This window comes from Galleria mellonella, unplaced genomic scaffold (genome assembly GCF_026898425.1).
Source record: "Galleria mellonella isolate WM207_F2 unplaced genomic scaffold, CSIRO_AGI_GalMel_v1 utg99, whole genome shotgun sequence".
Lineage (NCBI taxonomy): Eukaryota > Metazoa > Arthropoda > Insecta > Lepidoptera > Pyralidae > Galleria > Galleria mellonella.
The window spans coordinates 4676308-4690375 of record NW_026442184.1 but is presented as its reverse complement, the minus strand read 5'-3'; the positions used below and the strand labels follow the sequence as shown (position 1 = coordinate 4690375).

The 14068-nt window shown below is 30.3% G+C and overlaps 1 protein-coding gene across 2 annotated transcripts in view; it reads left to right on the top strand.

Annotated features, from left to right (window-relative positions):
* The window catches only part of LOC113521537 (protein cueball), a 34904-nt gene extending 21450 nt beyond the window's left edge, over positions 1–13454 (top strand). Inside the window, exons 3-8 of one of the 2 annotated variants that reach the window (XM_026907095.3) lie at positions 96–752; positions 835–1041; positions 1721–1936; positions 3601–3709; positions 5192–5252; positions 7957–8094. In XM_026907095.3, coding sequence (XP_026762896.2) covers positions 96–752; positions 835–1041; positions 1721–1936; positions 3601–3709; positions 5192–5224 — 1222 coding nt within the window. In that variant the 3' untranslated portion in view covers positions 5225–5252; positions 7957–8094. Of the gene's footprint in view, positions 1–95; positions 753–834; positions 1042–1720; positions 1937–3600; positions 3710–5191; positions 5253–7956 lie in introns of both variants that reach the window. The other variant, XM_026907094.3, reaches the window with a different exon arrangement.
* Positions 13455–14068: the final 614 nt, after the last annotated feature.

Genomic DNA, 14068 nt, shown 5'->3' with positions numbered 1-14068 from the left:
TATATCCAGATAAATAAATCCAAATCATCTACTGAAAGTGGAAGATTTAGATTTACATTAAATCAAAGGAAATCTAATGATTGATTGTTTTTCAGTTATATTTACTGGACCAATATAAATATTACGAAACCAACAATCGAGAGGGCTAGGTTCGACGGGACTGGAAGGGAAATAATTATTGATAAAGACATTTACATGCCTGTGAGTATCGCTGTTGACCAACAGACACAAAAACTATATTGGGCAGACGACAGAGAAGGTATACACTACTCCATTGAAAGTGCAGATCTCGATGGTAGAAATATAAAAACATTGTACATGGGTACTTATCATCAGCCTAATGCACTAGCCGTTTCTAAAGATGCCATTTATTGGGTCGACTGGGGTTACAAGTCTGTATGGAAGTTACCAAAGGAATCAACAAAATCTTTGGATCCTGTAGAGCTCATTGGTTTCTCTAATGAAGTACCATTCGGTATTGTTGCCAATTATCAAATTAAAGATCAAACAGAGGGCACAAATGAATGCGAAGAATTAATTAAATTGTCGCAAAACAAAACATTGATTAACGATACATTCAACATTCCAAGAGATGTCGGTTTATTCTGCCTTCATGGCGTTAAAGTTAATGGACAATTGGCCTGTAATTGTTCTGCTGGTTACACTGGGCAGCGGTGTGAAATTTCTATTTGTCACAATTATTGTTTCAAAGGTGAATGTGAGATTGCATCTGATGGAACACCAGAATGCAGGTAAATAGTAATTGGATGTTTTTAATTCTAATCTGTAACTGAGAACAAATTAAGACTAAATTTTTTACTTTTATTTTTGCAGGTGTAATAATGGTTTTAAAGGAGAGAGGTGTGAAATCAATATATGTGATGGATACTGTCTGAACAAGGGTATATGTTCAGTAGACCAAGAGCAAGGACCACTTTGTAAATGTTCAAAAGAATTTGAGGGACCCAGATGTGAATTATTGTCAACAATAAATAGTGTTAAATTAGAACGATTGCCTTCTTCCGTCACGGAAAGATGCAAGTAAGTCAACATTTGTATATTTATTTCTGTTTGGATCATAAAATGTTTTAACTCTACCCCAAACAGATGAGATTGAAACTGACGTGTTCTTGAAGAGTTTTAAAGTTTCAATACGGTTGGATTTCACTCATGGGTAACTAGCCATGACTACTGTACTACTATTACAACTCTAGCATAATATAGTATTAAAATATGAACTTAAATACCTATAGTTGTAAATTTTCTGTAACATCAATAAACAAATTACCGTCAAAGCTAGAATAAAGTATTTAATAGCCGGAGAATATTAGAAGAACAAAGCAAAGCCGAATTGTTGAAATAAAAGAAAGCTTACAAATACATTATTATTGATATTTTTATTTTCTAAGTGATTTTAAAAGAATTGCACAAATCTGGTTTTTGAGAAAATATTAAACAAATTAATTTAAAAGCAGTAATAAAATTTCTATCGAAAATTATAAAGTTTTCGCTGCGTACCGAAAAAAGTTGATTGACTTTTTCTTTTTTTGATAAAGCTATTTTCCAACAAGTAGAATAAAGTAAATTCACACACATAATTGTGTAAAAGAGTTTTATGTTCAGCATTAGACATTGAAATGATAATTTTGATATTCTAACATTAGTTTTGTTTTTTTTCCAAATAACACTAAAATTTATATAATAATATATATGATTTCAGTTGTACCCCAGAGCTAAATGTATCAAAGTCAGTGCCATTATCATCTGAAAACTTAAGAAACAATGAGCTTCCATTTGTTGAAATAAACGATTGTAATTATGGCTGGGACTCAGTCAGAGATCCAGTTATTATGATATTGGGGATCGCTTGTGCCCTACTGTGCATAGCATGTACTGTACTCGTTGCAAAGATATTAAAGCTGAAGAAGCGTCCCAGGTAAGAATCTTTAAAAATACTTTTAGTACATTAAGATAATATATTCTTTACTGTATCTGTAAATTACATAGAAATTATATTTATAAATATTGTGAGCAAGGATGGATTTATCTCTGAAAGAGATCTCTCCATGGACATAATTGAGTATACTGTTTCGCCCATGATACCCCTCATGCGTTGACATTCCTGAGGACTCAGGTGTTATTCCTCTGTACCCTGTAAATTCACGCCATATCCCACCCTTCAAACCGAAACACAGCAATGCAAACACAACTGCTTTAATTTGAAACACGAATGGGACGGAGGTACCCAAGTAAAAGTACGAATTTACCCATACCATACAACAAGATGTATGGGTATACTTTAGAATATATTAGGACAGAAATTTCATGAATAAAAAGTTCGAAAACGACAAAAGTTTGGGTCAAATGGGTATATAGTGAAGTTTATATATATAACAACAAATAAACAAAACATTGAGACCTTAGGGACCTTGAGACAGAAGATGATATGACTGTATCATTTCAACTAAAAATTGATAAAGTTTGTATAACTTTTATATAAAGTCGGACATAGGGTTATGTAATAATTGTTTAATCAATAGTAAACAAAGAGCCCACTTGACACAAACTGACAAGCCCAGCTTGTACATAGCTTGTATTACAGATATTGTGATGACATATATAATAACATAGACTTTACAGAATACCGCACCTTTCATAAGTTGACACTTGTCGCCTAAGGTGTGATACATCTTATCTAAGATTTCAATGATTATCGAAACAGACTGCAACACGACAAATGACACATAGACTACCTCTAGACTAGAGAAATAAGAATACCGTCCTTGTAATATCCTAATAATGTTATAAATGTGAAAGTTTGTAAACTTGGACGGATGGTTGCTATTGAACATATTTGATTGAAATTTGGTGCACGGGTAGCTTATAACATCTTAGTATCTAGGATATTTTATATACTGATTCATGCGAGTAAAGCCGCGGGATATAGCTAATTATAAATACAAACGTTTCATGGATGTTTGTTACTCGTTCACGCAAAAACTACTAAACTGATTTTATTAAAATTTGCTACCTTGATAGGTTATATTCTTAGATTATATAGATAGCATCAAGCCTCAAAAACGGGTTAACTTTTTGTCAACTAATTGTCAAATTAGCTGACTCGTTTTTTATCAGTGTTCTGTATATTTATGCATAAAATATATCTTGACATATTATTTAATAAATAAAATGAGTATTTACGCATTAAAATGATGCAGAAATTATAAAACAAAAAAAAATATAAAAGTAATAAAGAATTCACTCATTACTATTTATCACGCAAATTCTCGAAACATTTGTATGGAGATATTCTGAATATATATATATATATATATATATATATATATATATATATATATATATATATATATATATATATATATATATATATATATATATATAATCTAAGGTTATATCCTAACTTAGCATATAGGATACTTTATGTACTGATTTACACGAGTAAGGCTGAGGGATGCAGCTAGTAGATAATATACCTACTAAACTAAATACTAACCTACTAAAATAAGTACGAACCTTCTCAAACAAGTGAAACCTGTATTAAAACAAACTATTAATAATAAAAAATAACTTCTATTACAGAATAAAGAAGCGTATTATCGTAAACAAGAATGTCACCCCATTGACGGCCCGGCCCGACCAGTGCGAGATCACAATAGAAAATTGCTGTAACATGAACATTTGTGAAACTGTAAGTGCCGCTGCCCACACCCATAGTTACAGTAATGACATCAAAATATGAAACCACAATTGTGTGTGTAAATATTTCACACAGCGATCATTGGCTAGATTTAATAAGACCACAATAGATTTCATTTATAAAATGTCATAACATCTGCTGTTGTAAAACATATTTTTTTTAGTTACATTTTTTCTTTTGCGCTCAATCTTCAGTTTAAAAGAAAGTGACAAAAAACTCTAATAGATTAAGTAGGTTTTAGTATTAATAAATAATAAAGAAACATTAATATCGTATTATGCATAATCTATACTAACATTGAGACTGATGATTTGGAATCTCGTACTAGCAACATTAACCCTTGTATTTATGAAGTAAGTTCAAGTAGTAATAATTAATTAAAAGGGAATGAGTATTTTGTTTTTTCTTGTTCCTTTTGTAAAATATATTTTTGTAATTAATTGTAAAATTAAGCACTAAATAAATACTCCTTTTTTCTTTCTGTTAAATTTGCATGCATTAGCAACTAGTTTGGATGAATGAGATGAATTATAAAATAGTTGATCTAACAGATATTTAGCGAGGTTTTGTTACAACATTATCCCTTGTCTACAATGAAAATAGGTGTTAATTAATATGAGAATATCGAAGATGACTTCGATCAGATTTTTAGATACATTTATTATTTTTATACCTTCAATACTTAAATTAAAATTTTGCCGACACCATATACTTTGTATTACTTTTTCTATTTTTAATTACTTCTAAACGCCAGTCATCATAATGATCCCGATGACTGACTTACTAGAAAAGAAAGTAATAATTTTAAATACACAAGTCTTAACACGATAAAAACCTTTGCAAGGTACCTTTGGTCAATCGTACCTACATACTTAATAGCTTTTTTTATTTAATGTGTAAACAACGCGAAAAATTTAAAATTAACTATGTAGTAATTTCATAGTAATAATATATTAATTGCATGTGATTTATCCTATAATGATTACACGATATGGTTTCTGATTTGATTATGATATTATACATTCCTAATAAGTACACCATTGAAAGAAAGTCGTATGTATATACGTCAGTATGTACTAATTCACGCTAACATAGTAATGGGATACAACTAGTAAGTAAATAAAATACAAGAACACATACTCTGTAATATTTGCATACAGATTCGCGCAAATAATAAAATCGAAGCATCTCATTTATTCTTGCTGTTTTAATCAATCCATCTGTTTAAATTTATTTAACATTGCGTTGACATGTACGAGTATAAGTGAAATAAATATGTCTGTGTGTAATCGTTGTGTGCGGAACTTTTTTTTTATTGTTTTCTGGACGTGAAACGTAGCATCTTTTTTTTTTAAAAAAAAGAACTATTATCATAGACAGAAATAGTCGGCCATTTTGTTGAATCATACTTATAATTTTAAAGTTCCTGTTTAACAATAATAATATTCCTACTCATTTCTAATTTCCACGCAGGTTGATAGGCTCGAACGGAGTCTTCTTGATTGAAATTGGGTCTTGCATCGTTCTTATTAAGGTTACTTTTTTTTAGCATTCTGCTTGTGCGCTGCATGATATAATCAGATATAATACATTGTTGCTTCACTTTATACTAACCAATTATAATTATCAAATAAATTTATCTAAATAAATAGTGATAACATATAACTTACATTAACCTGCTTTTCTATTTAGCATGATTGAAAAGTGGTGCGTAAAATAAATAAAAAAAAATTAAATAAGTTTATTATTATTATTATAGTACACTAATTATGCCAGTATAGAAAAACCGATTACAACAATTGCTAGTTACAGATATTAGGGTATCCTCTTTACAGTATTACAACTCCTTTAATAGAAGGCGATATAGATATGATAACAATTTTACTGAATTGTTATCTTGCGGAAGTCACTCACTACTTATTTGATTAGTATTATTTTGTTTAATTCCGCTACCGTTAGTATGTGTGTGACCGCCAACACTCGAAGATTGACCACCACTATTACTGCTACTACGTGTCGCAAAACGTGTGCGAATAAAATGACACTCGGAGATTGATGGCTAATATGGAAGTTGTAGAACTTCTGGTAATAATAGTATTTTTTTTTATACAACTTAAAATGGCAAAAAAGCTGACGGCCCACCTGGTGGAAAGTGTAACCGTCGCCTATAGACATGAGCAGTACCATGGAAATAACAGAGTATACTGTTTCGCCCATGATACCCTCCATGCGTTGCCATTCCTGAGGACTCAGGTGTTATTCCTCTGTACTCAGTAAATTCACACTATATCCCACCCTTCAAACCGAAACACAGCTATGCAAACACAACTGCTTCACGGTTGAAACACGAATGGAAGACAGAGGTACCCAAGCAATCGACTTTTGTACAAAGTCTCCCTCTGGTACCGTGTGTCTGTTGTGGTCAATCTTCGAGTGTTGGCAGTCACGCACATACTAATGGTAGCGGAATTAAACAAAATAATTTTAATCAAATAACCAATGAATTAAATAATCTTCACGAGACCCTTATACCTAACGTATATTTGTATTTTTTTTTTAATGGATGATAATGGAATGGTATCCTCGCCTGCTTCACTATGCTAACGGTATATGCTAGCAGGGCACCTGTAAGGGATGATAGGTGAGAATAAAAAGGCAGGTCAGTTAGCCCATCGTGATGAATAAACCTGAAATTCAACACAATGCATTCTAGGGAGGGATACGTGGAGATCGACCTGACTAAACCCTATATTAATAGCAAATGGACTAGCAGTCCGCATTACTAACAATCTCTTCCGCCATCCTATACATGTTAAGTACCTACTATCCAAACACTGGCTTTTTTTATGTAACTGCAATAAAGTTATCATCATTGATAAAACACCTAGTGATACAATCCCTCACGTTGCAAAAAAGATTAAATAAACTGATTATACTTATTATAATCTAAATCTTGTATTCACATATCAAAATACCAAATCGATCATCATTAGGTGACCAAATCGAAAGGAGCGACAGATATAAATAATTATAAATTGTTATCTTAAGCAATTAGCGTGTATTTTTTTTTTAATGGATAATAATGGCATGGTTAGTCTATGTTAACAGTATACGCTGGCGAGATACCAGTGAGGGATGATATGTGAGAATGAATGGCCAGGCCAGGCCAGTTTCCAGGAAGGAGGGTGGGGAGCATGACCTGACAGAGTATATTGTTATTTTGGTTTTATAGTAAAAATAAATAAATAGATAATAAATGTGGTGATTTTTTTTTAAATACAAAAATTAAAATGTAAAAAAATAATAATCCAAAATTTATTCCCACGAAACACAGATTTTAATAGTAACAAAGTTATTAAGCAAACAACACGAGTGTAAACCTTATCAATAAATAAATATTTTACTTCGATTGCAAGAAGTCATCAAAATTTGTTTAAAATTGACAAAGATATCTCTTAACAGGCTAAAAACTATTGAATTGAGGACCTCTTTCTATTTGAAGTCGCTCAAAAGTTATAAATATTAATATATGATAGATGCTATGGCTGTCACAGTGTATTCTGTGATGCCATGGTACTTTTCATATATGGAACTTGGTGCTTTTCATATATGCTATAGATGGCATTTACTAGTTCCCATCAGGTAGATCGTCAGATTGTTTGTTATTCTGTCATAGAAAAATCTAAACCTTAATAAAATATCTAAGTAACTCGAACATAGCAAAAATGCGTCTTATCGAAATACCGACCTTAAAAGAACTGGTTTTACTACTTAGCACTTATCTTCCATAGAATATTATACTTAGGTATTGCATAAGGAATATATATATATATATATATATATATATATATATATATATATATATATATATATATATATATATATATATATATATATATATATATATATATATATATATATATATATATTCGTATATATATATATATATATATATATATATATATATACCATTGTCTCTGCCAACCCTAATGAGAGACAGGCGTGACAAATATGTATGTATGTATGTAAATATTTGATACTTTTTTTTTTTAATAAAAACAATTCTCATAATACACTTAAATTTCGTCATATTATTTTATTATATATTGGATCATCTACATCATATATATATATTTAATGTTACTAATAAAAAAGCTATCCTTATATCTATAGCCTTATCCTATTACGTAATAAATAATCGTGTTTTTATTTTATTTTTATCAATTTTCTTGTTACAGCCCTGTTTCGAGCCGCGGTCGACTATCAGACCAAATTTGTTAGATTCTAAACCGGGTAAAGAAGAAAAGAAAACCCTCATAAACAATATGGAGTATCCAGAGGACTACTGAAATACCTTATACCATCATTCGGTGAACTAATTTGGAAGTTAAGAGCTACTGAAGGTACAATTTATATAAAGGTTACTATTAGATTTAATTTTAAAGACAAACTATGTTTCTGCAAAATTGTAATAACTTATTCATGAAAAGTTGGTAAATTATGTATATTTTTCTAAATTGTTTACATGTTTTTCATTGTGATTGAAATAGCTGTACACATATTTTTATTTATTTTCACTGAATTTTGTGGATAAAAAAGAACACCATATTAGGAAAATTTAAATAAATGAAGCGGCAATTATTTAAAAATTTTATAAAAAACAAACTCAGTAATAGTTCTTTGTATAAATTGAACCGTAGTTATTTAATAAAGAAATTGTGATATTTGACATAGACTGCCACGATGGGTGGAGTCTTTAGGGCTGTGTATTGGCGACAAAAATCTGATTGTATGATGCGTATAAGATATTTCTATTCTGTCAATTTGTTTGACATATATATACTTATGAATAAGAGGTTTGGATTAATTTGAATATCATGAAAACACCATGCGTTGAATAGTACAGACATGTGCCTTTCATTTCTATAAAACTTTTCTTAGCTGTAACACAGAATAAATAATAGTCCTACGATTGTAATAATCTGTTAAAACGATTATTTTGAAATACGAAAAAAAAAAAATCATTGGGATTTAAAACCACTTTCTTTAGAGTTTACAATTGCTTCTATTTTTCGTTAAAAATAATAAAATTAACGGTGCCAAATGTGAAATTGATTGTTACGAAAAATATAATTATCTGCACGATACTTAATTGATTAAAGTTTAAAAACTTAAAGTTATTAATTTGGTTAGATGAATAACGAAAAATATTGCTGCAATATAGAGCATTTATAATAGTGTAGTAACGTTACTTAAAATTTGTCATAAAGTATACGGGCTTACCAAAATTGTATGAAATTGTTTTTTTTTCTGTATTTGTCTAATTTGTTATAGTTATGATTTTTTATTATCGATTATGTTGTTGCTAGTGCACAAAGTTTTAATAATTTTGAAAAAAAATCATTGATACAACCTCTGGCCTAATTTATTAGACGTACCTATGCCATAGTTACCATATAGTTCGTACCTATATTTATTGAACTTTAGACTACTCGTATGTTTATTAATTTAGTTAAGTATGTTTATTAAATTATGTTCAGCAGCATATAATGAATGTCCAAGATGATAACTTATAATGGACATCTAAATAAACAATTTATAACTTTTATACGAAAATAACAATATAATCGTTAATAATTCACTCCACTAAGTGGAGAATCCTTAGCGGTATTGTGGTTAACGAACTTTTGTTAAATATTATTTAACAAATTTTAAAAATACCTAGTATTTTGTATGCTATACTTTTGTAACCTCATCCAATGTTCCAAAAATTACACACCGAAAAATTTTTTTCGATATACGTATCTAAGTATTTATTTTAGCTTCCAAATAATCGCGATATGAACGCATTTTATGGTAACCGATGTGTTCGTTTTCATTTATTTTTATAAACGATTTAATCATGGTTGTAATGCAACGTTTGTATAGCAAGCACTGGCTTCAATACTTTTGGCACAGAGCTTCTGATCATGCGTGAACCCTTAACTGGAATCCACTTTAAACAGGCCAAGTGTCAAGCTGCTTTGCCATAGACAATTACGTCGATTTTGAGACGCCGTCTCTTATCTCTAAGATTAATATTTCAATTAGATATTACAGTGAATCATGAACAAAATTTGTAATAGACTTAATCATTTTAGTGCCATTGGTTTTTACTCATATCTACTTAAAAATGCCAAAGAAATCTTTGTCGTGTAGATGTCATTTACTCTTGTCTCTAAAAAAATGTATCTCCTCCAAAAATTATCCAACTTTAATAATTTTTCTACAGTGAACTAAACCGCAATTGATTTCACGAACATATACTGCTAACGATATACTGCTCGTGGCACTTTTAGTTACAATGCGCATGAGCATCATGACAGTCGTCGGCACTCAAACGGTTAAGTCAATAATATTATAAATTGTGCTTATAGACCTTCATAAAACACTAATTTCATTAAAATATTAGATTAAGAGATAAGTTTAGAGAAATAGCGTCTTAAAATCGACCCCAATATGGCTATTAACAGATAGATATCGATCGTGAAATTGTGTTCCGCATCATACTTTTTATGTAGGTTCAGTGATTTCTTCTAACTCGCTATTTAATGAACAAAACTATTGGCGAATGAAATGTTTTCATTATGGAGCACATAAACCAGATGACGTTATTGTAGGGTTGCCAACCATCATGTTTTTCCAGGACATGTTCTGGTTTTTGGAGGGTTCTGGATAGCTTTCATGTAACATCCTGAGTTTTTTTAAGTGTTCTGATAAGGTCATATAATAAAAATATATAATATATTTTAAACTTCGCATACTTTTCGAATATTTTTCAAAAAACTTTGAATACTTTTATTTAAAAAATATTGTTATTACTTGAATTGCATTTCATATGTTCATTACATATTATTTAATTATTGCTACTCAATTATTGCGTCCTGTCTTTACAATAAAATTGACCTAGTATTTTCAACATTAATCCTCGTTTTTTTTTTTTTTATTTGGGGTTGGCAACCCTAGTTATTATCTCGGACTCTACAGCCAAAACATATTTATGGATAGATTTTTTTGGTACTTGTTTAGAGGGGCCAGGCAAACTTTCTCACGGACTTTTGTCTAACCATTGAAAATTAAGCCATTGATTTGAATGTGTCTACGTGTGGTCCAAACACGAACGTTGCTTACGGGGATATTTTTGAGATGGTTATAAATTTTAAATATCAAACTATGTAATATAAACTATTCTCTCTTTTTGTATAACAGACTGTAAACGAAGTACCTGATACGCCTACTTAATCAATTATTAATTGTGTTGTTAAGGTTGTACTTACCAATAATTATTTTAGATTAAATAATAAGTAAATCGTGGATGGGAACCACATTGCCTTCTTAGTAATGCCATCTTCAAAATATTCCCTTTTTGGGTAGGAAAAACTTCCTATTCCTTTTGTGTTCCTCTCATTTCACCAATGATGCTTTGGAAATGTGTTCTTCCAATATTTCAAATGGTGTTACGGAAAAGACTTGTTAACTTATTGTAAAATTGTGAATGAATAAGCTAGGTTGTGTCAGATGTTTGGTATAATGTAAATTGTATCTTATGTAACAAGACTATATAGGTTATTTTGCGTCAAACGGCATAACCGATTATTTTATGGAATGCAAATATTAGATTTAATTACAAATAATTTGTTTTAATACCTGTGTTTAATACTATTAAAAAAAATTATCTACTCGTACTGTACTTAATTATGAGTACTTTTTACGTTAAATTTATTCAGTGTTCAGATTCAAAAATAGAAATTCGTTTGACCCCATTGGCAGTTTTATAATTCACCGCAGCACTGCACGATGTCATACAATTTAACCGTTATAACATTGAAACAGTTTTTAAAGAAAAATCGACTTATTTGGTTTTACAATATTATAAGGCATAAAGTCGACTTTTGAGGTTCGCAAAATTAGCCGACTATATCTAAAGCACAACCACACTGGGAGCTAAGTGAATCTAAAATATAAATTTGTTATTTATATTTTCTGCAATGATATCGTGTCGTATCATAAGAGTAAAATCGTATTATACTGTGTCGTCCTACGGTGAATTATAAAAGGATCCATTATGTGAATCGCGTCACTCGAAACGTTGTGCAAATTTTGGGCCAACTTTCCGAAGGTACAAGGGCTAGAAGTTTTTTAAAAAATATCAATCTATAAATTAACAGTCAAATCTTAGCAAAATTTTATTCCAACGACATAGGTAAGTACCTATTTATTACTTACCTAATAATTATTTATTGTTAAAGGTTTAGTGACATTTTATTGTTTGAACCGTCAGTGAAGCGTGAATGGCTAGTTATAATCTACAGTGCCTCCTGTCTCGATTTAATTAAGATTTTATTCAAAATTTTGTGATTAAGTAAATTAATGTTTGTGTTACATATTGGCTGTAACTTATTTTACGTTCCTATATTTTGTAATTTATTTAAATAATTATAAGTACATACATAGATGTAAAATACACTAATGCTATTGCACACTTTTATATTTCTAGCGGTCGTTTCAAAACAACTAATAACCAGAACTTAGCAGCCATATGTACTTAGTAACGGCAAGTTTTAGAATCTCAAACTTAAGTAATGTACTTATTTATTCAAAATTCCAATAGAATGTAAACCCATAAAGTAACAAAAGAGGCACTTTGAGAAATTCACGAAATTATGTTTACCTAATAATATTGTCGATTGTAGAAATGATATTGAAATATTGTAGACAGGTCAGTACCGTTACATTGAATATTCCTTTTTTTTTTCGAATCAATTTTGAATAAACCTACCTGAATCAATAACATATCTAATACATAAATACACAATTACCTAGGTGGATAATTAACATTTTATTAATTTGCACCTTTGATTTACACAATATACAATATCCGTGTAATAATATTATCATATCGTGTTTTTATAAATCCCTCAAAAGCTTAAATATGTAGCTTTATTATATATAAGGGATTACATAGATTTATTACGTATTATTGGATATACATATCTATACCTATTACTACCTATTTCTAAACTATTCGATTTATTTCATTTACGTATTCATCTATATGTATTTATAATGTTAACGACATATTTGAGAGGTAAGCTAAGAAAACCTATCCTCCTTTATCTTAACCACAGATAAAATAATACTACACTAGTATCTTAGCAAAGCTATCTGAGCTAAGCAAAGCTATGAAAACTGTCCCAGTTCTTACTGATGACTGATAATGAAGGATACAGTGTTACGATAAAGCGTCACGGCAGATTAGCAGCTTCCTTCACGCCTGCATAAAGAACAATTGATACTTTAGCCATATCGGCTTACCTATCCCACACAATACAGACAGTTTGCTTAGCTTATAGCTCCGTATTTCGCAGTGTGGACTGAAGTACAAAAACAAGTTATGGCTTACTTAGCTCAGCTCTCAGCGTAGTGTGCATTTTATTATTGGACATAAGAGTGTTTTGAACATTAAACAAATTATTTCTAATAACATTTCTACAATATTGTTGACCAAACCCATACTTACTGTTGGTTCCTAGACGAGTAGAGAATGTAAATGTTAATTAATATTGTTTTTTAGTTGTTAGCTTAGTCCGTGGATTGATAATATCCACATCAGAAATGTGATATTATTGAGTCTTTGTATAAGTGATTATTTAGTATAGAAATAATTTATATAAAAATAAAATGCTTTTCCAAATAATTTGTTTTTTTTTTCTCTTTATTTAGGTTTATACATTTTTTTTTTTTATTTTATACAACTTAGAATGGTAAACAAGCTGACGGCCCACCTGATGGAAAGTGGTAACCGTCGCCTACAGACATGAGCAGTACCATGGACATAACAGAGTATACCGTTTCGCCCATGATACCCCCCATGCGTTGCCATTACTGAGGACTCAGATGTTATTCTTCTGTAAATTCACGCCATATCCCACCCTTCAAACCGAAACACAGCCATGCAAACACAACTGCTTCACGGTTGAAACACGAATGGGACAGAGGTACCCAAGCAATCGACTTTTGTACAAAGTCTCCCTCTAGGTCAACAAACAGTAGACACAATAACAATATATATACATATGTATCTAAATATAAATAATTTTAGTGTCACCAACGACGTTGGCCACCTATTATTATAAAAAAGAGTATGCAAAATGGTTGTGTGCAACTACTTATACAAAATCAAACATATACACATACACGAATGACAGAAGTGTAAAGAGGTGCGTACCAGTGATCCACTCAAAATCAAAGAATTTCCGAATTGATTTTATAATGTTTTAAAAATTAATATATATTTACCAGCAATAGATA